General features: G+C 47.5%; 1 protein-coding gene across 7 annotated transcripts in view; it reads left to right on the top strand.

The window, feature by feature from the left end:
* NCAM1 (neural cell adhesion molecule 1) overlaps positions 1-20898 on the top strand; it is a 158657-nt gene extending 137759 nt beyond the window's left edge. For 2 of the 7 annotated variants that reach the window (XM_070765587.1, XM_070765588.1), the window contains 6 exons: positions 6495-6619; positions 7715-7895; positions 16293-16500; positions 18109-18225; positions 19217-19975; positions 20649-20898. In XM_070765587.1, coding sequence (XP_070621688.1) covers positions 6495-6619; positions 7715-7895; positions 16293-16500; positions 18109-18225; positions 19217-19975; positions 20649-20772 — 1514 coding nt within the window. In that variant the 3' untranslated portion in view covers positions 20773-20898. Of the gene's footprint in view, positions 1-6494; positions 6620-7714; positions 7896-11169; positions 11573-16292; positions 16501-18108; positions 18226-19216; positions 19976-20648 lie in introns of those variants that run through there. The other 5 variants (XM_070765589.1, XM_070765590.1, XM_070765592.1 and 2 more) reach the window with 3 other exon arrangements.
* Positions 20899-27422: the final 6524 nt, after the last annotated feature.

Here is a 27422-nt window from a genome sequence, read left to right on the forward strand (position 1 = left end):
TTCTTTCCATTCCATTCCTCTACTCTGCTCTTCTCTCATCCTCTCCTTCCAATCCTCTCCTTTCCCCTCTCTTCTCCTTTCCATACCATTCCTCTCCTCTCCATTCCTCTCCTCTCTTTTCCTTTCTTCCCCTCTTCTCTCCTCTTCCAATGCTCTCCTTTCTTCTCCTCTCCTCCTTTCCTTTCTCTTCCTTTCTCTTCCTTTCCTCCCCTCTTCTCCTTTCCTTTCTCTTCCTTTCCTTTCTCTTCCTTTCCATTCCATTCCATTCCTCTCCTCTCTTTTCCTTTCCTCCCCTCTTCTCCTTTCCTTTCTCTTCCTTTCCTTTCTCTTCCTTTCCATTCCTCTCCTCTCTTTTCCTTTCCTCCCCTCTTCTCTCCTCGTCTACTCCCAATCCTCTCCTTTCTTCTCCTCTCCTCCTTTCCTTTCCTCTCCTCTCCCCTCCTGTTTTATGGCTGTTGCCAGGAATTCCTTGTGAAGAGGAAGCCTTCTCTCTCTTAGTGATATTTTTGTGACTCTTTCTCTGACTTGGTATTCATTAATCTGCAGCCCCATCGCTCTGCCTAACCCCCCCCAGCCCCTCCCCTGCAAGGGCCTTGTTCAATAATAATCTTGTGGGGTGTTTTGTTTTGTTTTAAGATCGATGGATTTTCGTTTCATTTCGTTTTGCTTTTAACTGTCTGCTCTGGTGTCTCTATAGAATGGCTAATTTGATTTTTGCCTAGACTTTAATCTGTAAATGTTGTTGATTCTTTTTTGCCCATTGTTTACATCCATTTTTTTAATTTATTTTTTTTTTGTATTTTTCATGTGACTTCCTCCACTTTCCTTTCAACCAAATCATGTGCGTGCGTATCATGTGACTTTGTCATGTGGCTTGCATGGTGCTGACGATGTCGTCCACGCTGGTGAACAGAAGGTAAAACATTTAAATGACAGCAACAAAACACAGCCTTTGTTCTGATTAGTTAACAAATTCTGCACAGGACAAAAAACCCCAAAAACCAAATTAGAATCACAATACCATTTTTTCCCCTCATTCAGAACCCCTGAATTTTCATAACTTAAATTTTTCCTTCTATAACCTCTCGTTATTATTCTTTTTAAAAACCTTTGTTCAACACATTTGTGTCTGCATGCAACCCAACTAAATTCATCCTTCAGTTGCTCTTCTGTGAGGGCTTAGGGGTGCCAGGCTCAATTGTTTGTTTCCATTGTTCAGGGGTTATTATTATTATTATAAGGTGTGTTTTTGCTCCAAGCACATATTGCAAACAAAAAATACCTTCTGGATATACCCATGTGCAGGAGAGATTAAGTGTAACATAGAAACATAAAATCATAGAAGATTGACAGCAGAAAAAGACCTCCTCGTCCAGTGTTTCCCAACCTTGGCAACTTGAAGAGATCTGGACTTCAACTCCCAGAATTCCCCAGCCAGCGAACACTGTCCTAGTCCACCTAGTCTGCCCTTATACTATTTCCTGTATTTTATCTTAGGATGGATATATGTTTATCCCAGGCATATTTAAATTCAGTTCCTGTGGATTTACCAACCACGTAAATCTGTAGGGTTAGTGCAGATTTTTGTAAAATAAAAAAAAAGAGAGCAAGAGACATGGATTTCCCAACTGCAGTGGTACCTCTACTTATGAACTTCATTTGTTCCGTGACCAGGTTCTTAAGTAGAAAAGTTTGTAAGAAGAAGCAATTTTTCCCACAGGAATTAATGTAAAAGCAAATAAGGGAGGGTGGAGGCCCTGTTTCCTCCCAGGAAATTCCTAAAGAGGCCCCACAGAGGCTTCTCCCTGCCTTTTCAGGCCCTGTTTCCTCCTAGGAGATTCCTAGAGAGGCCCCACGGAGGTTTTTCCCCACCTTTTCCGACCCTGCTTCCTCCCAGGAGATTCCTAGAGAGGCCCCACGGAGGCTTCTCCCTGCCTTTTCCGGTTACAGTTTCGGAGGCTCCGGTTTGTAAGTGAAAAATGGTTCTTGAGAAGAGGCAAAAAAATCTTGAACACCCGGTTCTTATCTAGAAAAGTTCGTAAGTAGAGGCATTCTTAGGTAGAGGTACCACTATAGAAGTATCTTAGCATTACATCCGGAGTGTGTTTGTTGCTATTCAAAAGCACGGAAGCAAACAATTTGGCCTTAGGTCGTACAAGAAAGATTGCTTAACCTTCCCATTTGAGTTGGCGGCCATGAGAAAGGAAGGATTTTCTAGGACTACCTAGAACAGGGAGGTGTCCACCCTTGGCAAATTTAAGACCTCTGGACTTCAACTCCCAGAACTGGTGAATTTTAGGAATTGAAAGTCTGCAGGTCTTAAAAGTTGCCAAGGTTGGACATCCCTGGCTTCAAATTTTGGTTGAGTTGGCACCATCGCCACCCCGCCCGCCTACTATTTGAGAAGGCCAACATCATCCCTTGGCTTTTGGCTTCCCAGAAGATCAACACCCAAGGCCATTGTCATTTCACTCCCACCTCCCCTTTGCCTTGAAGCAGAGGGTTCTCCAGGGAAACTAATCCGAGTAACTCAACAGCGTGTGGAGTGAACAAGCCACTGTCCTGTTTTCTCTCTCTCTCCTTCCGCAGATGTTTGGGCGACATCCTGTTGGAACTAACCCTCTCGGCCTGCTTGGTTTTCGTGCAGACTGTTGTCTCTCCCACTCACCCACCCCTTCCATCCATCTCATTTCTGTGTGTGTCTACTTTAACCTTCTTCCTCCCCTGGGTCTCTTTCTACCTCAACTGTTGGCCAAACTTGGGAACGAGTGCCATTCGTGATCGGAAAACTGTGGCAGGCGCTTTTTGTCACAAGTTTTCAACTCTTTTTACACAGTGAGCAAAACTTTGGTGAACATTGGAGGCTGCTTAATGGCATGGGGAAGGAGGAAAAACATGTGCTCCAAAGAGAGACCTGGAACCAAACTTATATTAAATAGCCTCCTGCTGACCATTGCTGAGTCTAAAGGATGGGGTTGCTCCCTCCTGCTAGTGAAGCAGAAAGGACCCATTTTCCAAAGAAGAAGCATTTATTTCCTTCATTGCTCCTGAGATACCGGAGAAGAAGGATGCTCGTTTCCCCCATTGGCTTTTTCTCTTGGAAACAGCGCATTAATGCTGAAAGTGTGCATCAACATCGAAGCAAGAGGCAGGGCTGGGTCCTCTGAGTCTCATAAAGCCCCCCTTAGCTCAGTCGGGGCTTATGGGTAATGTGTGTGCCACCTTATGGGTAATGTGTGTGTCACCTCTCCATGCCATCAATTCGAGACCAATGAGCTGCTGTGTAAAAAGGAGGTTGTCTTCTTTTTCCTCCAGGCTGCATGGACAAGCTCTAAGTGTGCTCTTCTCTTCTTCTCTTTCCTGGGCTGTTTGTTGAGCTTATAATAACCGTAACTTCTTTTTTTCCTTCAGCGCTGGTCATTTGAGAGTTAACACCACGAAAGTCCATTCTGAAATCGGGTCCAGACTTCAGTAGTTGGGTTCTAAAACCCTTGACTACTGAGCTGGGCGTGTGCTTGTGTGCGCGATGCAGCATTTGCCGATTATAGCGCTACTGGTTCCAAGAACCGGCCCACCGCGGCTTTCCTTGCAGGAATGGTCAAAGGGTGGCGGACAGGCAGGGGTTGCCGCTCGTGCACAGCTCTGTGTCTCTGGCGTGCCTGTGTGAGCATCTGGAGTGAGAATTTGCATGCGCAGGAAGTAAAATGTGGTGAGGGGATGCGCACACGCGGATGAGATTTCACCATCTTTTTTTTGCTTCCGCGCATGCTCAGAAGCAAAAATTTGCTGAAATCTCCCTCTCATGTGTGTGTCTCCCTGTGTGAGATTTAGCTACCAGCGCATGCGAGGAGACACACACGCACATGAGATTTTGGCAATTTTTTTGCATCCGCTGTGCTCGCTGCCGGCATCTGCAATGGCGGCGGCGGCAGCACTGGTAGCTCAAGGCAAGAGGCATCAAGGCCGGTCAGCTGAGAGGTTAGACGCTACCACTAAGGGAGATGGCGAGCGGCAGTAAGCGATGGCGGTGGAAAGCCATCCCCGCATTTAGCGCGTGCCCCCCTGAACCAACAATGTGTTCAGCTCCTCCCCCTCGGGCAGGTTAGGGTGGTCTTGTCCGCCTGCAAGGCTCGGCTTCAAGTGGAACGTACCAACGCTCCTAGAATTAAAGGGGAGGGATTTGGAGCCTGGGGCAGAAGCAGGCTATACCCGTGGTATAGCCTTTCTGCAAAAGTCGGACCCACGAAAGTCAAGGGACCACTGTATATCGTTTGCTCCAAAATCAGCTTCAGGGAATTCAGGGAGGAAATTGTGCCTTTGATTGCAACGGTACTGTTGTAAAGGCCCCTTGAGCGGATTGGCCTAAATGCATAAATGCCAAAGAACATCACTGGTGGACTGGGAGGGATAGATTAAGAGGAATTTCCATGGCAGAGCTACATTTATTCATGTTGTCGGTTGCAAAAGTTGCACTGTGCTGGAAGGAAAGAAGGAAGGAAGGAAGGAAGAGGAAGGAAGGAAGGAAGGAAGGAAGGAAGAGGCAGGCAGGAAGGAAGGAAGGAAGGAAGGGGAGGAAGGAAGGAAGGAAGGAAGGAAGGAAGGAAGGAAGGAAGGAAGGAAGGTAAGAATATCAGATAGATGACTTTGTAGAGCTAGAGACTCTGGACTGATTCCTGGAATACTTTACCTAACTCTGTAGTTTCTTCCTCAATCCCCCCAAGCTTAAAACTCTCTACCATCGACCTCACCCCATTCCTAAGAGGTCTGTAAGGGGGCGTGCATAAACCCCCTACTCCCTGCAGCCAAAAAAAGCACACTCCTCATGGGTCACGTGCTCCCCCTGGCATTGCTCTGCACCCCCCCCCCCAGGGGGGCCTGCCCCACTATTTGAGAAGCACTACCTTAGGGAAATGTTGACGGTACAGTGGTGCCTCTACTTACGAACTTACTTCGTTCCATGACCAGTAGAAAAGTTTGTAAGAAGGAGCCATTTTCCCCCTAGGAGGTTCCAGGCTCCTCCTATCCTCAGTCCAGCTTTATTTACGGCAGCTTGGCAGCTTTAAGACTTTGGGACTGCAACTCCCAGAATTGGGCTGGCTGAGGAATTCTGGGAGTTGAAGTCCACAGCTCTTAAATTTACCAAGGTTGGCGATTTCTGATGTAGGGGTCTTGTCAGAAGAAACCATTAATTTGATGAAACATGTCCTTCTTATTGAGAAGAGCAAGGAAGGGAAATGAAATAGAATGTCCTCAGGGTATTTTCCTGAAAATTTGATTTGGGTTTCAACTTCTTTTCCTTGTTGGCTTCCGTAGGGTCTCTTTAGCTAGCTGTTGCAGTTTAGATTCTCACAACCAAAGGACGCCTGCCTGCATGTACCTTTGTGGGCATGTGTGTAGATGAACTGAAACAGGAAATCTGTTTAGGCTGAAACATAGACACAAAGGTTCCTCTGCTGCAGAGGGGTGGGTGGGATCCACTGCACAAGTTTCTTGCAGATTCCAGAACCTCCTAAATTCCCCCTGTTGAAATCTGGCAAGAAACTAAAGAGGGCTGTGTGATTGTTGAACACAAAGCTGCTGTGTTTTACCCCCGCAAAGCTGGGGATGGGGGACAAGCCCGTGTGCTAGCTGTCCAAGAAAAGTGAGCCACTGCAGGTACTACTTGGAGCTCCCCAAGGAAAATGGGCTATAAATACAAACAATAAATGAAATATTTATTGACGCTTTTTAAAATGTTCAAGCTCTGCAAAAATTAAGGCAAAGCTTCCGGCTCTTTCCAGTTTTCCTGTCTACTCCCACGGCCAAAGGCTCAGGAGATTCACCCAGGCCTCCTGGTTTCCAGATGGGTCATAAACCTGTCAGGTGTAAGAAATCAGGAACCAGGATTATTCCACCGAGTACAAGTTTAGCCCATGCTACTAACGGTCCAAGCAGAGGTGGGCTGCTAAGGTAGAACGGTGACGTCCGCTTGGCCCTGTGGCCCTGAGTGCTAGCGGAGTCCAGCACAATTATGCTACGGCATGTCCATGGGCGATTTCGCTACCTACCCAAGTGCAGTAGCAGAATTGCGCTGGACTCCGCTAGCACTCAGAGCCATGGGGGCGAGCACACGTCACCGTTCCACCCAACAGTCCAAGCCAGTTGGCGGTGTAGATAAGAAGTCAATGAAATTTGAGGCGGAATGGACTTAGATCTCTTCTGGGCTTAAAGGGACACCAAACTGATGACATGTTTGACTCCTCCTCCTTTGGGGCTCAGTCTGGTCATCTCCTACAGAATCTTTTTCAAATCTTTTTTCCTTCTTGGTAAACTTTCAGGCCTCAGTGGAGGTGAAAAGGTGGAGGTGGTATGGAGTTTGTGGTTTGAAGGTGGCCCAATCCTCTGACTTAGGCCACAGGAACATACGTTAACCGGGTCGATGGTGGGATGTCACTGTGTATTTATTGAGTCGATTGCTTGCTCCATTCAATGTGCAATTACACCCGTTTTGGCAGGGGAGCCCAGCGCACCAAAGCTGGAAGGTCACGTGGGAGAAGATGGAAACTCCATCAAAGTGAACCTCATCAAGCAAGACGACGGAGGATCCCCCATCCGCCACTATCTCATTAAACACAAAGTCGTAAGTCTGGCTGACGAACCTCGGTTAGCGCCTGGAGCTGGCTTTTAACTCTCGGATGATATTTAGCAATAGCAATAAGCAATAGCATTTAGACTTATATACAGCCCTCTTTAAGCAGTTTGCAGAGAGCCCCCAACAATCTGGGTCCTCATTTTACCAACTGTGGAAGGATGGAAGGCTGAGTCAACCTTGAGCCTACTGAGATTCGATCTGCCAAACTGCTGGCAGCTGGTAATCTGCAGAAGTAGCTTGCAGTACTGCACTCTAACTACTGCCATGGGGGAGCTGTTCTGTTAATGGCCAGGTAGTTAGCCTGGGGATCTGACTCCAGATTCAACATGCCATGATGCCAGAGGACACCTGTAGCCCAGGGGCAGAGCAGAACCCCTTACGCAGGCAGACAGGACAAGGTTCAGCCTAGAACAGTGGTGGCGAATCTATAGCATGGGTGCCACAGGTGGCACGTGGAGCCATATCTGCTGGCACGCAAGTCTTTGCCCTAGCTCAGCTCCAACATGCATGTGTGTGCTGAACAGCTGATTTTTGGCTTGCTCAGAGGCTCTGGGAGGGCATTTTTGGCTTCCAGAGAGCTTCCAGCGGGATGGGAGAGGGAGTTTTTACCCTCTCTTGGCTCCAGGGAAATCCTTGGAGCCTGGGGAGGGCAAAACACGAGCCTACTGGGTCCAGCAGAAGTTGAGAAATGAGCCATTTTCGGCCTCCAGATGGCCTCCGGGAGAAGGGGGAAGCTGTTTTCACCTCCCCAGGCATTGAATCATGGGTATGGGCACCCGCACAAGCGCGATAGCGTATGTCCACACTCTTTTAGCACCCGAGGATAAAAAGGTTCACCATCACTGGCCTAGAACATCAAACAATGTTATTTTTTTTCCTTGATTGATGTTCCGCTAACTGATCCTGGATGGGGAAGAGCATTATTCACATCTGCTTTGGCGCAGAAGCCAAAAGCCGAAGGAGGCGAGGGATGGGTTGGTTGTTCGTGTCACGCTTCCAAAACGGAGGTCATTTCCCAGCTCCGCCGTGTTTCACGCCACCGTTCTCTTCTTCCCTTGCCCCACGCCTCCCCCTTTTCTGCAGAAACACTCTCTCGACTGGAAGCCAGAAATCCGCCTCCCTTCGAACAGCGACCACTTCACGCTCAGGTCGCTCGACTGGAACGCGGAGTATGAAGTCTACGTCATCGCGGAGAACCAGCAAGGGAAATCGAAGCCGACGCGCTACACTTTCAGGACCTCGGCAAAGCCCACCATCATCCCAGGTAGCCCCTCGTTTTTCTACCTACCTTTTTCCGCTTGAACTTTTAATGCACTGGCACCACATCCTTTTAATGCGCTTCCGTTTAAAACCACCACCGCCACCAAAAAAAACCAACAACCCAGCAGCCACAGAAACTCCTTGGCCCCTCGCTTGCTTTCCGTCATGCTCATAACTGGTAATCCATTTTAGAACTTAGCTCTTCGGCCTCGTACATACCAAAAGGGCCCCTCTGCGGTATGTATGCTCCATCAATGGTCGGTTTCCCCCTCCGGCAACTCTTGAGACGGTTGGGTTTGTTGTGCATGGCTTTTGAGTGAGGTTCTTCCAAGCAAAGCAAAGAAGCAAGTGTGGGAACTCACCAGTTTGGGTCACTGGTTTTTCTCCACTTGTCACTGATGGTCCCCTTCTGAGGGCCATGACAAAACCTGGTCAACTCTGCTTCCAAGACACCTTGGCGTTCTCAGCTGAGACACTTCCTTTAAATGCTTGGCTACAAAGAGCTGAACACCGGGGTGCATTATTAAGCATGCAATTTATATCTAGCTCCTCTGTATCGTCGGTTTCGCTTCGAGCGGGCAACCACTAAAAATGCTGCAGTTTTCACCCTTCTCTGTCCCCTGTCCATTGGAGTTCCTGCCCAGCCTCACTCTGAAATAACTGAACGGGGTGGAGGAAGATCTCACAGAAAAGGTGGTCATCTGTAGAGCTTCCTTTCCTTTCTTTTCCTTTCATTTCCTCTTTCTTTCCTTTCCTCTTTCCTTCCCTTCCTTCAATTTCCTCCTCCTTTCCTTTCCTTTTTCCTTCCCTTTCCTCCAATTTCCTCCTCCTTTCCTTTCCTCTTTCCTTTCCTCCAATTTCCTCCTCCTTTCCTTTCTTTTCTTCCAATTTCCACCTTCTTTCCTTTCCTCCAATTTCCTCCTCCTTTCCTTTCTTTTCTTCCAATTTCCACCTTCTTTCCGTTCCTCCAATTTCCTCCTTCTTTCCTTTCCTTCAATTTCCTCGTCTTTTCCTTCCCTCCTTTCTTCTCTCCTCCTCTCCTCTCCTCTCCCCTCCCCTTTCTTTTCCTTTCCTCTATCTTTCTAATTCTCCTTTTCTTTCTCTCTTTCCCTCTTTCTTTCTGTCTTTCTGTATGACGTGGGTTGCAATGGCTCTCTGATACTATTTCTCAGCCAAAGATTTATATTTCCCTTGAAGGGAGGGTTTCATTATAGCAGTGTCCAGTAACATACTAAAACAACTGACACTTCATACTGCCACATCAGCGATTCTAATGCCTCCCACCTCTCACCTTCGCTTCTCTGAAAAGACAAATTGTGCAGCTCCATTTGAAATAAATCTAATCGGGGAGTGGAATGGGAGACCAGCTCCAGGTATATTTTTAACACGATTCCGCTGGCCAAAAAAATTGAATCTACAACTTCTTAACTTGTCCAGTCCCCTGGCCTTCACCTTGTTTTCCCAACTCCCTGAAAAATATCCAGTTCGTATAAGATCTGTCCCGGTGGGTTGAAATTTGGCACAAACGTCTCACATTTCATTTTCTAAATGCTCAGAGAGAAATTCACGTGGCAAATTCTGGAGGAGACTAACTCTGAACTTTGACATTCTGGTTGGAAGGTCCCACTGAAATCTTGATTTGGGGCATTTGTTCAGTAAGACTCGGATACAACTTAGTGATCCAACATAGAAGTAGTCTGTCAAGGGATGCAAGAGACAACTTAATTTGGACAACCTGTCTGGGACTCAACCAAATAGGAATAGCAATACCATTTGGACTTATATACCGCTTCACAGTGCTTTTACAGCCCTCTCTAAGTGGTTTACAGAATCAGCCAATTGCCCCCAACAATCTGGGTCCTCATTTGACCCACCTCAAAAGGAAGGAATGAAGGAAGGAATGAAGGAACGAATGAAGGAAGTTAAAAGGGAATGAGAAGAGAATAAGAAGGAAGGAAGAAAAAGAAGGGAGGGAGGGAGGGAGGGAGGGAAGGAAGGAAGGAATAGCAATAGCACTTAGACATATACCGCTTCACAGTGCTCAGCATATTTGCCCCACAGCAATCTGGGTCCTCATTTGACCCCCCCTCGGAAGGATGGAAGGCTGAGTCAACCTGGAGCCAGTGGTGAGATTTGAACAGGAAGGAAGGAAGGAAGGAAGGAATATCAATAGCACTTAGACTTATATACCATTTCACAGTGCTTTAAGTGGTTTACAGAATCAGCCGCTTGCCCCCAACAGTCTGGGTCCTCATTTGACCCACCAAGGAAGGATGGAAGGCTGAGTCAACCCGGAGCTGGTGGTGAGATTTGAACTGCTGAACTACAACTAGCAGTTAGCTGAGGTAGCCTGCAGTCCTGCGCTCTAACCACTGCGCCATCCCCGGTCCAGCTCTAGATGTCCTACCAAGTGCTGGACACTGAATTTAAATGAAAGGAAACCCACGAAGTCAAACAGTTCATATAGTTTTGGGAACTCCGGTATAGTCTCGGTAGGCGATTAAGATAAGTCTGGGCTGCATCCACTTCAAAGTGGTGAATGGCTCCAACACTGGAAGCTTTGAAGAAGAGTTTGGACAAGCATTTGTCCGAAACAGAGTAGAATTTCCTGCCTGGCTGGACTAGAAGACCTCTAGGGTCCCTTCCAACTGTGTCATTCTGGGAATCGTCACAGCTTTTGCTCCGTGCAACGGGTGGAGGAGAGGGAGGATCAAGGAGACCTGGGCCACTTCAACTAGGACATGACCCTTCTCCTGTGCTGAACCCTACCAGCTCCTTCCCCAGCCCCACAGAGAGGACCTTCCACCCCTCACCCCCTTCGGTGTCAGCTGCCCCCAGTCCTCCCCCCATCCCCATCCTCCCTCCCCTCCTTCACCGCTGGCTTCCCTATCATGCTTCTCTATTACCACCATCACTGCTGCCGCTGCTGCTGCTGCTACTGCTGCTCTGTTCTTCTAACTTTTTGAACATTTTTTTCTTTAATTTATACTGAGTTAAGCAAAAAAAAAACTTATTGGTTTTTCTTTTCTGTATTTATGACGTATTTTTCTTTTATCTATTCTCTCTCTCTCTCTCTCTCTCATCCCTTCCCTTCCACGTCCCGTTGTCCCTTTTGTGTTTCTGTTGTCCTCCGTGTCACTTTGGATCCCCCGATGGTCCATTTTTTCCCGCCCGCGTCACCGTTTTCCTTTTCCAAACAAACCCCCCATGAAACTCCCGATCCTTTCCCAACGGTTCCTCCCTCCCTACTCCCGGCAACTCTCCTTGAATTGTTGCAGCCACCTTGGGCAGCCCAGCCGCTTCGTCTCCTTGGGCCTCTCTGCTCCTGATCCCAACAGCTGTGCTTTTCCTTTGTTAGGAATGCAGCCGCTGCTTTCCGAAGACCCCCACACGTTGTCTCCTTGAGGCCGGACGCCCCAAGAGAAGGACCTCTTGCTTTCCAAGGATGGAATCTGTCCAGGGATGGGCGCGCGGGAAGGGAAGGGAATGCAGCACGAGGAAGGAGTTGGCTAATTTTGTAATGAGGAAGGAGGAGAAAGGAGGCAATATTTTTTTTAAAAAAACGGGCATGTTTTAAGATTCTTTGCATGTCTGTCCTGAAGTAACAGCGGCTTTCTTCTTAACCCCTTTTTAGCCCCCGGCTGTGAAAAAAAATAAAACGGATCGCTTACACTTTTCAAATTGTGATGGGGAAAATTTGATTTTTTTCCTTCTGAAAAGGTGTGTGTGTTTGATCACCGTTTCCACCCGTCGCTCTCCCTTGGCCCATCGTAGAAGAAAGACAGAAAAGACAACCAGAATGTCAAATGAGAAAAGGCAAAAGGGGATCTGGAGGATTCGCTGCATGGGGAGTCATTGATTTACGGCGGTCCATTTAGCGACCATTTGAAGTTAGAACAGCACTGGGGGGAAAGGGACTTGTGGTCATTTTTCACACTTAGGACCACTGCCACATCCCTGTGGTTGCGTGATCAAAATTTGGATGCCTCGCAATGGATTCATATTTATGACGGTTAGCCATAGCAGTAGCATTTAGACTTATCTACTGCTTTCCAGTGCTTTCACAGCCCTCTCTAACCGGTTTACAGAGTCAGCCCCTTGTCCCCAACAATCTGGGTCCTCATTTGACCCACCTTGGAAGGATGGAAGGCTGAGTCAACCCTGAGGCAGTCAAGATCGAACTGCTAGCCATCTGCAGGTGTGAAGCAATAGCATGTAGACTTATATACCACTTCACAGTGCTTCACAGCCCTCTCTAAGCAGTTTACAGAGAGTCAGACTCTTGCCCCCAACAATCTGGGTCCTCATTTGACCCACCTCGGAAGGATGGAAAGTTGAGTCAACCCTGAGGCAGTCAAGATCGAACTGCTAGCCATCTGCAGATGTGAAGCAGTATAATTTAGACTTATACCACTTCATAGTGTTTTTACAGCCCTCTATAAGTTGTTTAGGTTCTGCCCATGAATGATGGAGGTGTGTGTATTTGTGTGTGTATTTGTGTGTGTGTGTATTCCTCCTACACCCGATTTTCAGTGGATTGTCACACCCAACAGATTTGAAGGATGTTAGGCTGAGGAGTCAGGCTGGGTGATAACCTCTTGATCCCATTTCTTCTTTCACACCCATTGATCTGTTAATAACCAAACCACGTCTAGCCCATCACATACAGAGACAGACACATCCTAAAGTCCATCGTGTGATCTCCGTTGGTGACCGTTCTGACAAGATAAGACAACGGAGAAGCCATTAAGCATTAACGATGAAGCAGAGATTCCCTTTAACCAATGCGTCAAGAAAAAGGTGACCAGACGTCCTGCTTTTTGGTGGGACAATCCCACTTTTGAGCAATCTGTCCCACGTCCTACGCCATTTTCAAAAAGCCCTGATTTTTTTAAAAAACAGGACGTCTGGTCACCTTATGAATGGATCGAGTCGAGTCGGGCAGCTTGTCCTTCTGATCGCAAAGTTGGCCAATCAGCCAAGTGAAGAAGTTTTATAGTTGAACGCGGGAAAAGGCAATGGGCTCCTCTGACTCGTGCGAGAAAGTTCTCTGCTCTGCGTTCGGTGCTTTCAGCGAGCGGCAAAGGAAGACCCCGAAGGACAAGACCCAGCGAGCGGGCTTTTTTGAGAGGAGGGAGGGCCCGAAAGAGACAGGAACAGGAAAGGATAGCGGAAGCAGAAGTAGCAACGAGGCGTGCTGGGGCAAACGGGTTAAAAAGAGGCGTTGAGAAGTGAAAGGCAAAAGGCGGCTGGGATAAAACTGCGGGAAAACTGCGGGGTGGAGTGAAGGCCGGGGCGGGAGAGAAGCACGCGGGAAAAGGCACCCTCGGTCAAGCCCTTGGAGCTTCCACACTTACGCAGCCAAGGTAAGGTGAAAAGACATGCGGCCCTGCCGACCTGACGTTCGTGGCTCTGATGGGAAGAGTCTTTAAAGCAGGGGCCCAGTTGAAGTGTTTGTGAGTTTGGGCTCACGCCGCCATTCCCCCCACCACCCCCGCTTTACTGAGGTTATAATCTGGTCACTTTAGGCAAGAAAGGACATCAGCTATGGCAAAACTCACTCAACGACCATCTTCCTTAGCAACGTACGGGGTGGACAAAAAAATGGAAACATTTGACTTTTTGGCATCATAATGTTTGAACATGTTCAAATCAATCAAAACTTGTCATATTTTAATGTTTTGTAAAAAATTCAGTTATTTGATTTTTTTTTTTAAACTACATTTTTTTTTACAGAAATTTAAGGAAATGGGTTATAACCTTCTAGAAATGGCAAACCTCTCAGACTTTCAAAGGTGCCAAATTGTTAGTGCTCGAATGGCAGGCGCTAGTGTAACAGAAAGTGCCCGAATGTTTGGCGCTTCAAGAGGTCATGTCTCAAAAGTCATGACTGCTTTTGAAAGAGAAGGGAAAACGTCCTCAGCCAAGCACAGGTCTGGTCAAAAGTCAAAGTTGTCTGAGACAGACTGTCGGACTCTAAAGCGAATTGTTAGAGCGGATTGCAAGACCACAGCTCCTAAAATCACTGTAGAGCTCAATAGACACGTACAGAACCCGGTTTCCACAAAAACTGTTCGAAGGGAGCTTCACAAATCTGGATTCCATGGAAGAGCTGCAAGGTGTTTCCATTTCTTTGTCCACCCCTGTAAATTTGGGGCTCACTTGTGGTTGAGGATCGCTGGACATCCTTCTGGCCTGCAGTTCCCAGCCTGGCCTCTTCCAAATGAGATAAAATCCGTGTGATTCAACCTGCCGCCTCCTGGACCACTCTGGACGATCTCCGTAAATGCTATTAATAGGACAGTTCTGCTTAGTCACAGCAATTCAAGCCTTTTCATGAAATTTGCACATTTGCATTAAAAAAATAAGGAGGGAGAGGTTATATAAGACACCTGATTTATTATTATTATTGTTTTTTAAAAATTGCATAGCTGTATCAAAACTGCTTCCCCATGGGCCAAAAATAGCTGTTTATTTTTTCCTGCTTTGGAGTAGAGGATGGGGCCCAGCTCAAAGGGCTTTAATTTCATTCCACAAAATATAACAATAGCAATAGCAGTTAGACTTATATACCACTTCATAGGACCTTTACAGCCCTTTCTAAGTGGTTTACAGAGTCAGCATCTTGTCCCCAACAATCTGGGTGTTTATTTGACCCACCTCAGTAGGAGGGAAGGCTGAATCAACCTTGAGCTGGTCAGAATCAAACTACCAACAACAGTGTGCAGATATGAAGCAATAGCACGTAGACTTATATACCAACTTCTTAGGGCTTTGACAGCCCTAAGTTGTTTACAGAGCCAGCCTCTTGCCCCCAACAATCTGGGTCCTCATTTGACCCACTTTGGAAGGATGGAAGGCTGAGTCAACCTTGAGCCAGTGGTGAGATTTGAACTGGTGAACTACAGCCAGCAGTCGACAGAAGAAGCTTGCAGTACTGCCCTCTAACCACTGCACCACCCAAACTCATAAACATTACATTGTCTCGTTGCAAATGGAGGCTCCTCCTTTGTGATAATTTATCAGCTCCAAAGAGATGGAGCGAAAGGTTAGCCACACGACAATAAAGGATTCATCTTCCCAAACTATAAATCTTATAAATCTAAATATTTTTGTAAAAAAATAATTTAATTAATTAAACTATGTCAGGTTGGCAGGCACAAAAGACCTGGCACTGTGCCCAGAAGGGCCCTAAGAGCATCTCCAGATTTGAATTGAAAAATACGCCCAGAAACATTTCCCATGGACGCCCCAAAGGTGCTTTTTCAAAAGGCAACTGGACTTTGTTTTACCTTGAAGACCTTTTGCTTCTCATCCAAGAAGCTTCCTCAGTTCTTTTGTTCAGTTCTTCAAAACTGCCCAGTTGCCTTTTGGAAGAAGAAGAATTTTTTTAAAAAGCACATTTGCGCCAACCATGACCCAGATAACCGAGAATCTCCGTAGGCATTTTCAATGGACGGTAGCTCACATTGAACATCCATCATGGGAAATTCATGAAACAAGAAGAAAAAAGTTGACAGGCTTACAAAACACTTTCTTCAGAGAGAATAGAGACCTTGATGGACTTCTGATGTAAACGTCCAACTTCACCAGCCAGAGTTGGACAGAGAGAAGAAGGCCTGATAGTTTCTGCCTTCAATGGAGCTCTGAACTCTCTAGTGAAGGAGGAAAGAAGTTCTCTGGGTCCTTTGGTTTTGCCCTAGGGGTGAAATCCAGCAGGTTCTCATAGGTTCTGACGAACTGGTAGTGGAAATTTTGAGTTGTTTGGAGAACTGGCAAATACCACTTTTGGCTGGCCCCAGAGTGGGAGGGGGAATGGGGATTGAGCAATATCCTTTCTCCAGGAATGGGGAGGGGATGGGGATTGTGCAATATCCTTTCTCCAGGAATGGGGAGGGGATGGGGATTGTGCAATATCCTTTCTCCAGGAGCGGGGAGGCAATAGGGTTCCATACAGTATCATAATATAATACATAGGCCACTATTAAGCCCACATCAAGTACATAGACCATTTAGCACACAGCAATACTTTATCATGTGGCAAAACCTAGCACACAGCTATATAGCAAGCATTATGAAGACTAATCGTAATAGCCATTAACAACCAACAATACATTACGATCCAATCCAATTGAACTCAATAGAGAGCAGCACATCTATCTCCCTCTTATGGCTAATTGCAGCCTAGCCCTTAAAGTAACATTGTACTATTTCCTCCAAACATACATTGCTGGTTAGTTCATATATTGACAAACCCAACCAGTGATGTGGATGAGAAGAGAAGTGGTGTCCCCTGGTGGGTGGAGCAGAGATCGAAAGGGCCTGATCCCCATCTCCCCGAGTCCCGCAGAACGAGGCCTTGCTCATCAATGTCTTCTTCACTTCCTTTTGTGGTCCAAAGCCAGCACAACCTCGGCATCAGGACTGGGCACAGCCGCCATTGTGGGCATCCTCATTGTCATCTTCGTCCTTCTGTTGGTGGCCGTGGACATCACCTGCTACTTCCTGAACAAGTGTGGACTTTTCATGTGCATCGCCGTCAACCTGTGTGGCAAATCGGGTCCCAGCGCAAAGGGGAAGGACATGGAGGAGGGCAAAGCTGCCTTCTCGTGAGTAACTGGAAGCCTGCTCTCCTGCTCAGAGGGAGGGGGGATTCTCCCCTTCTTTCCACTTGACCCGTAGCAGAAGGTGGTGCTCCATAGCATTTATATACCAATTCACAGTGCTTTACAGTCCTCTCTAAGCGGTTTACAGAGTCAGCCTCTTGCCTCCAACAATCTGGGTCCTCATTTGACCCACCTTGGAAGGATGGAAGGTTGAGTCAACTTTGAGATGGTGAGGATTGAACTGCTAGCAGTCTACAGACGAGAAGCAATATGACTTAGACTTATATACCACTTCACAGTGCTTCACAGCCCTCTCTAAGCGGTTTTACAGATTCAGCCTCTTGCCTCCAACAATCTGGGTCCTCATTTGACCCACCTTGGAAGGATGGAAGGCTGAGTCAACCTGGAGCCTACTGAGATTCGATCTGCCAAACTGCTGGCAGGCATAACTTGCAGTGCTGCACTCTAACCACTGCACCACCAAGGCTCTTAAAGTTGCCAAGTTTGGGGACCCCTGTTCTAAGTGATGTGGATTCTCACCTGAGTAAATCAGGTGGGAGCTGGTAGCTACTGAAAATGGTAATCAAAACCATATTTGTAGTATCCCTAAGTGGATTTGAGCCTCATGCGAGATCTCTGGGAATGTACAGTACTTTATTTTATTGTTGTAAGCCACCCTGAGCCCTAAAGGATTTGGGCAGCATAGAAGTCAAATGAATTAAATGATTTATTTGTCACAATTATATGCCACTCATCTCCTTGCAACCTCACGGCGGCGAGCAACAATAAAATAAAATGCAAAAGTTAAAACCCCAGAATAAAAACATTCATCCGTCAATCATTCATCACTTAGGCTGGAGTGCCTAGACAGCGAGGAGAGAAGGGGTTGTGCGAATCTTCAGGGGAAGCTGGTTCCAGAGTGCCGGAGCCACCACAGCTGGTTCCAGAATGCCGGAACCTGACGGGACCCAGAGGAGGCCGACTCAACGCCTTGGTCTCTTCAGCCTTGAAAGACGGAGTTGAAGTGGTGTCTTGATCGAAGTGTATAAAATCATGCATGAGATAGAAAAGGTGGATGGAGAAAAATCCTTTTCTCTATCACACAATACTAGGATGAGGGGGCCCTCCCTAAAGCTCACAGGTGAGAAAGTGAGGACAAATCAAGGGTAATATTTCTTCACCCAGAGGGTCCTTGGTTGATGGAATTCCCTTCCAGAAGAGGTGGTGACAGCTGTCAGCCTTGATAGCTTCTAGGCAGGATTAGACAGATTCATGGATGCCAAGTATATCAGTGGTTATTGAAATGGATGTCCAAGAGCTGCCTCTATGTTGGTTGAGGCAGGCAGGATTCCCTGGGGTCCCATTTGTTGGGGGTCGAGGGAAAAGGAGGGTCTTACCTTCTCTTTCTGCTCAAGATCCCCAAGGACAATTGGTGGGCCACTGTGGGACACAGAATGCTGGACTCGATGGGCTTTGGCCCGATTCAGCATGGCTCTTCTTATGTTCTTACTTTCTTATGTTCTTATGACTCTCTGGGATCCGATCGGTCACTGGGAAGTGTGAGGCAGAAGATGTCCCTGTAAATAATCTGAATCCCTCCCTCCATTACAGGAAGGACGAATCAAAAGAGCCCATCGTCGAAGTCCGGACGGAAGAGGAACGGACTCCAAATCACGACGGAGGCAAACACACAGAACCGAACGAGACCACCCCGCTCACTGAGCCAGAGTAGGTTGGGAAGGGGGCCATGTTCCCTGGAGGAGTTCGTTGTTCTCCCAGCCTCTGTGGGACTCTTGCCAGGCACCCACCTTGGGGTGACAAAAATGAGAGTGGGTGAGAAGGGCATTTAGGTGGCTGTGGAAGCATGGCCAGCATCTGGACCTCTGGAGATCCCAAGGGACAAATGGCGGGGGCTTATGGGCCTCGAGAGAAAGAGAGAGAGAGCCATGCATTTCCTTCTCAGTGTGGGTTGTTGTGGCTTGGAGTCCATTTTATTCGTTGTCTTGATTAATCCTCGGAGACCCCGAGAAGGCGAGAGAGGAGGAATGTCGCCAACAGGGAATATTTGTGCATTATTTCTATCTGCCTGTTTAATTACAAGCTCCGGAGTTCCCGACCACCCACCCCCATTTGTAGAGAGCCCTCCTGTGGGTGCCCACGGGGCGCCCTGGTCATTGTGGGGTCATAGTACAATAATGGTTTGGCAATAGCATTTAGCATTTAGACTTATATACCGCTTCACAGTACTTTACAGCCCTCTCTAAGCGGTTTACGGAGAGCCCCCAACAATCTGGGTCCGCATTTGACCCATCTCGGAAGGATTGATTTGATCTGCCAAACTGCTGACAGCTGGTAATCAGCAGAAGTAGCCTGCAGTACTGCACTGTAACCACTGCGCCACCGAGGCTCATGTGCACAAATTGCACCATTGGCGCAGGGGCGCCATGAGACACACATGAGGTGACTGTGAATTGTACTCATCTGCGGTGGCCCCGTCGTGGCTGGATGTCCGTCCTTGGCCTCGACCCTCTTGCCTCTGTTTCTCTCCTTCCTGCCCCTTGTTTGTGCCTAAATAACCGCATGCAAGTCCAGCTGTTGCATTGACTCCTCCAACTGCTTGCGACGTTGACGGCTGTCACTGCCTCTCTCTCTCTCTCTCTTCCTTTCTCCTTCTTTTCCTCCCTCTCTTTCTCCCTGTTCCTTCCCACCCTCCTCACAGGCACCCTGCCGACACCGTGGCAGCCACAGAGGACATGATGCCGTCCGTCACCACAGTCACCACAAACTCTGACACCATCACCGAGACCTTTGCCACTGCCCAAAATAGCCCCACCAGTGAGACCACCACGCTAACCTCCAGCATCACACTGCCAGACACCCCCATGCCCAACGCCACCGCTGGGGCCCCTAGCCAGGGCACGCCTTCCAAAGCGGCCGCAGCCCCTTCGCCCCCACAGGCCTCTGCCCCCAAAGTGGCTCCTTTGGTGGACCTCAGCGACACCCCTACGTCCCCTCAGGGCACTGGCAATTTATCCTCCAATGTCCTCAACCACCAGGGGGCGGTGTTGAGCCCCAGCTCTACCGCCAAGGGGCCTGAGGCTCCCAAGGGCCCTGCCGTTGCCTCCCCGCCCTCAAACCCAGCCAGCCTTCCAGCCTCAGCTGAGCCCAAGCAGGAGGCGGCTTCCAGTGCCAAGAGCCCAGAGAAGGAAGCTGCACGGACCAACGCTGTAAAGAGCCCGACGGAGGCAGCGAAGACCGCGATGGGCCAGAAGGGCGAGGCGACCCCGGCGGGCACCAGAAACCCTCCTCAGAATGAGGACTTTAAAATGGACGAGGGGACCTTCCAGACACCCGATCTTGACCTCGCCAAGGATGTTTTTGCCGCCCTGGGCACAGTGGCGCCTACTGCCGAAGGCCTAGCCGTAGCCCCCGCAACCGCCCTGGAGACCTCGGCATCACCAGCGCCTGCCAAGACAGAGTAGGCCTCCCGCTTGTGTGCCCCTGTGCGATGTGCCCCTTCTCTTTCCTGTTGCTGGGGAGGGGGTCGACGGCCCACTGCTTTGCCCCCTTTCTCTGTGTTAACTCAGTTTTCCTCTAAGTGAGCTAACCTGTGCTGCGGCTCCTTCACCATCACCAATGAAGTCGAGGGTGGGGGTTCATCCCCGTCCTCTAGGCCAGTGTTTCCCAACCTTGGCAACTTGAAGATATTTGGACTTCAACTCCCAGAATTCCCCAGCCAGCGGAAGAAAAAGAAAGAAAGAAAAAGGAAGCAGGGAAGGAAAGAAAAAAAGAAATAAAGAGGGAGAGAGAAAGGGAAGAAAGAAAGAAAGAAAGAAGAGAGAGAGGAAGGAAAGAAAGGAGGGAGAGAAAGAGAAAGGAAAAAAGAAGGAAGGATAGAAAGAAAAAGGAAGGAAAGAGAGAGGGAGAGGGAGAGAAAGGAAAAGAAAGAAAGAAAGAAAGAAAGAAAGAAAGAAAGAAAGAAAGAAAGATGAAGCTGGATGACCGAAGTGTCATCCAACTTGTTGAGTGCCTTCTTTGGCTTCCAGTGAGGGGTCCCTCCCTGCCCCTGGTTTTCCCCCCAACCTCTTTCTTGAAACAAGGGTCACCAGCCTCTTTTAACCCACCCTGTTTTCTCTGGTTTTTCCATCCAGGAAAAACGCCGTAGAAGAAAAGCCGGCAGCGCCCGTCATAGACGCCAACAACGCAGCCCCCGCAGAAGTGAAGACGGTGCCCAACGAAGCCACACAAACAAATGAAATGGAGAGCAAAGCATGATGGGCAACAGCCGGGGCCAAAAGCAGCAGAGCAGATGGAAATTTAAACAAAACAACAACAAAAAATTGACAGAACAGCTTCACCTGAGCATTTAAAACACAGAAAATACACATCTCATTTCCTCTAGTGTCTTTGCCTTTTTTAAATGAAAACAGACAAAAAAAATGCATACAATGGGGAAAATGTGTTTGGTTATGGGGGTGGGAATTGTTTTTATTAGGGCTTGTTTTTTTTTCCTGTTTTGTTTTTCATTTGGGTAGGTTTGTAGAAAGAATCTTACTTCATGTGCACTTGTTTTTAAGAGGAAAGGAAGTTTTCCCTCTCCCTTTTCCTTCCACACCCCCTTCCCCCTTCTACTACCACTTCTTCGAGGACGGAAGTCCGCGGTCTCTCGGTAGAACAGCAGATAGTCCATGCAAAACATCCGTGTCGATGAACCCCAAACTAACTACTGCAAATTTAGGGAGAATCCGAAACAGAAATTAAACAAGGCTTGGCTGAGCAGAACAAGTAACGCCGGCCACAAATGCTTTTATTTTTATATACTCCAGCTAAGTTGGGAAAAACCTGTACAGTTTAGTTAGTCAATTGCCTTTTTCTCCTCTCCTAATCGATTTCCGATTCCTTCTGTTCCCAAACCGTGTTTGTCCTGTTCCTACTGCCCCCACTTAACTGACTCATTTCCGTGTCTTGAAGCCTGTTGGGGGGCAAGAGAGCTGTTCATCTCTGGGGAAGACCCCCTGGCCCAGAATGAGCCCCTTCGGTCCTTCAAACTTTTCCTTTTCATCCCTATCCTTGCTTTGAGGAAGAATGCGTTGGGCAGCTTTGAGAAGATGAGTTTCAAAACACAGTATTCTCTCCGTTTTGTTTGTTTCTTCTCTTCTGTTTTTATGGGTAGTGGGGGCGGGAGGAAGCGGGTTTTCTTTTCGTTCGTTTGTTTTGCCAACATTTTTTTTTCTTCCAGTGTTTACAGTCAACGAAATGTTTTTTTAAAAAAAACTGTTGTGTTTTAAAAGTCTATGTAAAATAGCTGCCTTTTTAGAGAGAGTGAGAAAGAGAGAGAGAGAGAAAGAGATTGACAGAGAAACTTAAATGCTATATAGATTCTAGGTGGGTCAGCATGTTTGCTTTGCAGAGGGAGACATTTTAAAATATGGATGTTTACAGTAGATGTTTTCCCTTTTTTAATCCTTCTTTTAATTATTATTATTATTATTATTATTTTAAAAAATTTATTCTTACTAAAGTAAGAAAGTCAAGTCACCCTTTCCCCCTGGATCCTTCTTTGGATAGAGATGGGCTAATTAAGGACCAGCTGGTGTCTTGGTCCAAGCTAGTTCCTTGAGTATCGTGCAGGAAAATCTTAAGCACCCTGTTGAAGGAAGTTGAGTTTGGGAAGGCAGGAATGTCACCAAGGAAGATTTTACAAAGTGCTTGAGTTGAAGGGAGAATCTCCCCATGTGATGCTTAACCTGCCCCCCACGAAGGTTGACTTGGCCTGGGTGATGTTCAGATGGTTCCTTCTCAACACCCTCTGCTCACCAAGAGTTTTTCTTTTCCTGTACCCCTCAAGAGAGTCCCTGGGATAAGTTACCCCCAGAGGAACTATGGGGATGTCCCCGAGACCCCCCTGCCTGCTCTCGGCTGAAAAAATAGGGAGATCGGGAACACTGGTAGGTCACACCTGTCCAGGTTGGAGGCAGTCAGGAGTGGGATCTCCTGCTGTCGAAAACGGCCCCTTTCTAACTTAATATATATTTGACGAATTCTATATTGTGTTGAATTTCAGGAGCCAGTTAACCGTGGCCTGGTTTCGGAAGAATAACCGTACTGTAAATGCAAATGTCATGAACGTGGTTGGCCAAGTTGAACCTTGAGGGTACTTTTGTGGCCTCGGGAAAGCATCATCCCTGGAGATTTACTCGGAGTGCAATCCAAATGTATGTATATAAATATGCCGAAGGCTGGGATGTAAGAACTGTAAATCTGTCTTTATCAGGAGAATGTATAGACTGAGGGTGCGTCTTGGGCTGGACAGGGCTGGCAAAGACACAGCCCGCCCCAAAGCTTCAGCCCCCAAAGGGCACCTGAGCTCTGGTGGGCGTCCATCCTGATTTCTGGCCGTGGAATAGGGGGAGTGAGAAGCCATTCAGCAAGGGACCCAAAGGCTTGATAGCCCCCAGCATTCAGTTCAGGAGAGCAAGGTTTGAGTTTCCCAAATCCATGGAGGTAGAGCTGAGATGTTCCTTAAATGGCCATTAGGGCATTGAACTTGGCCTTTGGCAGGCAAGGGGCATTTTTATCTTTAGGCCCCTTGGGGAAAACCAGCTTAGGTTGAAGCGCCTGGTCTCTAGAACCCGCTTAGGAAATGGCCGGTAGTTAAACAAAAAAACAAAAACCCAGCATCATTGGGGTTTGAATGCTTCTTCTTGTCAGAATGTTAAGTGGATTGAATAAATATTTCGGCAGTCTGGTTGTTATTTGCCAGAGTAGTGCTGTTTGAACAGAAGGTTTACTCCTGGGTCGTTTGCAAGAGACCGGTAGGTCCAAACCCGGCATCCACAAATTTCTGCAAGGGCTCTTTGGGCTTAAAAAAACCTGTAATTTAGCTTTTTAAACAATTATTCTTCTGCAAATGGGAATATGGAAAAAAGGACAGAGAAATGGGGGGGGGGGGAAGACAGCCCTTTTGTAAAAAAACAAAAAAACAAAAATATATATTGTTTTCATTTTTTTTAAACCATTAGATTTGCAAGCTTGTGCACTGTGGGTGCGTGGATATCTTAATGTGAAATGTGTTCTTTGTCATAGTAACCAATTTTCTTTTTTTAACCGAACAAAAAAAAAAAGAGGAACAAAAAACAACCTTCAAGATAGTTCGGATGTGGAAAGCGTAGCAGGGATAGTTTGGGTGATCGAGGAAAAGCAGTGATAAAATAAATATTCTGGAAGAGGAATGCTCAAGGGGGTTCAGGAGATGTAATAACGGAAGAGCCGACAGCTGTTCTTTTTGACCAGAGAGTAGTTTGTCTTTCAATAAATGTACAATCTGTGAAACTGAATGTGATACGTAACATTCCTTGGGTTGCAGGCTTTTGGGGCTGGTGGGGGGGCAAGGGAGGGCGGTGGGGAGGGGGCTACTGCCTGGATTGGGGAAGGGAACGCAATGGGGTAGCGAAAATGGAGCTCCACCCCAGAGCACCCAATTTGCACCGAAAGACATTGAAATAAAATGCAGGGGGTCCCCTTTGGGCAGCCTCTGCGTTCTTCTCGAAAGTTTAAATACCCCAAAACCGGCGATTCTGCTACAAACAAAAATGTCTAGGAAAAGTATCAGGAGACAAGATCTGGAATGAATTCTATGGGATCTGGGCTTCTGCCTCCTCCTCCTTTCTGAATGGCTATAATATTCTCTAGAACAGGGGTCTTCACAACTGGCTGGAGAATTCTGGGAGTTGACATTCACAAGTCTTAAAGTCACCAAGTTTGGGGAGCCCTGCTCTAGAAAATAAAATGAATAATGCTTGAAACCTCATGTTTGGCCAGAAACCTTGATTTTGTTTGGCAGTTTGCAGAAAGGAGGGTTAAGACTGTCGTGTGGAATGGAGCATTTTGGGATGTTCACTTAGGATGTCAAAGTAGCCAGGAACACTTTCGATTGTGGCCTTTGAGTAAGTGATTATTTTGCGAGTGGCCATTTTAATCACGAAGGCACCTTTACGACAATGTTCAAAATGTGCTTTCAAAATCCTAAGTGAGATGTTTGTGTCATTTCACTCATCGTGAATTCAATGACCTGCTTGTTTGGAGTCCATTGATATGGGCCTTGTTTTGAGGTTTTTGGACAATCCTTGGTCAAGTCACGTGACCGTCAAGCCACTCCCACCTGGTCACATGGCTGGCAAGCCACTCCTATCTGGTCACAAGGCCATCAAGCCCCACCCACAAAATAAGCCACGCCCACAGTGTGGTAGTAAAAATTTTGGTAGCCCCTTCCTTACAACAGGTGTGAGAACGACGCTGCGTCTCGCTTGTTAGACTTGAGCTTTTGCTCCTTGTAGGCCGAGTTTGTTGGACAGTCATTGCCTTCAGCTCCTGCAGGAAAGTGGGGTGGTGGTGGGATGGGGGCCGGGCTGAATGGGGGCTCCTTTTTAACCGACCCACCCATCCAACTCTCTCCTTCCTTCGGAGGGAAGCCCTGGATGGTCAAGCAGGGAGATTTGGAGCCCGGGAAGGTGGTCGCGAGAAGACTGGAGAGGGGAGGAACGTACAGGGTGCAGTAGTGGGTTGCTACGGGGGACCGTAGGAGCCGGAGCACCGGTAGGGGCCGCCAGACTACACAATTTGCGCATGGCCGCTACGGTGACGGTCCTACGAGCGCCGCCATCTTCTTTCTTCAATTGTGTCGTATCTTTCCTTCACGCGCACGCACAGAGGCCAAATCTCAGAAGATTTTGGCGATATTTTTTTTGCTTCTGCAAATTTTTTTAAAAAAATTGGCAAAATCTCACGCACGTGTGCATCCCCTTGCGAGACTTTGGCGTGTTTTTGCTTCCAGAAGCCAAACGTGTGAGCACAGACGTAAGAGAACCAAAGTGTGCGTGCAAGGAACCAAAATAGCGGCAGTAATGTCAATCCGCCCGTTACGGGTGGGGTGGGGCTTTCCAGGGAGGGAGGGTTTGCCAAAAGGTCAGTTTGGTCTGGCCTTCTTTCCTTCTCCCCCAGCCCCACTCCCTGCGTCCTTAAGCCCCCACCAGCTTCCATGAAGGCGGAGGCAGAGAAAGATGACGATAGTGGACATGTGTCGCATTTCCATACAGCCCGTCCATTGAAGGAGGAGACAGGTAGGGACTTCACCTGTGCTCCTCCTCTCACCTGGATGGAGAACCTGCCTTCCTTGGGGGGAAGGTGGACCCAAAGTTGGCGCTGTGGAGAAAAATTGTGGGTCTCCCGAAGGCTTGGAAAACTCACGTAGCTTTCCTGCGCTTGTTCGGGGCTTAAAAACATTCTGGAGAACGTCGGCTGGAGACCCTTAAGACCCCCATGTCCTGGCCAGCGAATGGTGACCCCCCCTCCTCTTCCTTCTCTGCAGGGAAAGGTCTGGGGTCCTTAGGGGCTTCGTTTAGAAACAGCATCCTTGTCCTCCTTTTATTTTATTTTTAAAGAACCGAGTCTTTGCGCTCACGTTAGGTTTATAACCGGTGTATTTTATTCTATGTAAGGGGATACAAACTTTGAAGAGGGACCAACAGCCCCCACTGTTTACAATGTGTATATCTAGATATGTATGTATGCACCATACATATCTATGTAACTATCTATCTGGCGTTCATACTTCTTGTAGTACAGTAAACGTGTTTCATCATGCAATATATTAGAGCAGTGTTTCCCAACCTTGGCCACTTGAAGATATCTGGACTTCAACTCCCAGAATTCCCCAGCCAGTGTCCGCTGGCTGGGGAATTCAGGGAGTTGAAGTCCAGATATCTTCAAGTTGCCAAGGTTGGGAAACACTGTATTAGAGGGAGGGGGGAATAAAGACTATAGCACATTCTTTGCTTGGTTTCTGACCCCAAAAGGGTTCGGGGGTCCTTTGTTTCCAATTGTGCACCCCTCTCCTCCCTCACATCGTCTCTTCTGTCTCTCTGACAGTCTCCTCCAGCATTCCTCTTTCAGGGGCCTTCTTTCTTGTTATAAAAAAAAACCCGAAACAAAAGACAAAAAACTTTTTACCAAGTGAAACCTGGGTACCACCTTTGTTGCCATTCTCACCACTGTAAATACTGATACTAACGGAGAAATTTTGACTTTGCATTCTGTCACAATTACTTGTGTTCAAATAAAAATTACCAAAAAAAAAAAAGAAAAAAAAAGAAAGGATTTTGTGTAAGCCTCTATTGCATGGGTCTGGGAAAGGGGCCACAAAGGGCAAGGTAATGGAGACCACTCCCTTATGAAACCAGGTTGCAACGCCTTGGTCTCTTCAGCCTTGAAAGACGGCGTTGAAGGGGTGACTTGGTCGAAGTGTATAAAATCATGCATGGGATAGAAAAGGAGGACAAATAAAGGGAAATATTTCTTCACCCAGAGGGTCCTTGGTTGATGGGATTCCCTTCCAGAAGAGGTCGTGACAGCTGTCAGCTTGGAGAGCTTCAAGGCAGGACTAGACAGATTCAGGGATGCCAAGTGTATCATAGGTGGTTATTGAAACGGATGTCCATGTGCCACCTCTATGTTGGTAGAGGCAGGCAGGGTTCCCTTGGGTCCCATTGGTTGGGGGTCCAGGGAAAGGGAGGGTTTTTCCTTCTCTTTCTGCTCAAGATCCCCATGGACAATTGGTGGGCCACTGTGGGACACAGAATTCTGGACTCGATGGGCTTTGGCCCGATTCAGCATGGCTCTTTTCTTATGTTCTTATGGGTCTTACCTGGCAGTTCCTTTAAAAGGATATTCTACAGTTGGCTTTGATTTTTGTCTAGGCATATTACGGAAGATGGGTCAACGGTTTTGAAGGCGGAAGAGGGCTCTACGTCCCAACAGTAGATAAAGCAGCAAAATGATCTTCAAACCTCCACTGTCTTGTGGCTACATCCATGGAAAAGGCTTGGTTGCCTGCCTCAACCAACATAGAGGCATCGGCGCTTGGACAT

This window comes from Erythrolamprus reginae, chromosome 12 (assembly GCF_031021105.1).
Source record: "Erythrolamprus reginae isolate rEryReg1 chromosome 12, rEryReg1.hap1, whole genome shotgun sequence".
Lineage (NCBI taxonomy): Eukaryota > Metazoa > Chordata > Lepidosauria > Squamata > Dipsadidae > Erythrolamprus > Erythrolamprus reginae.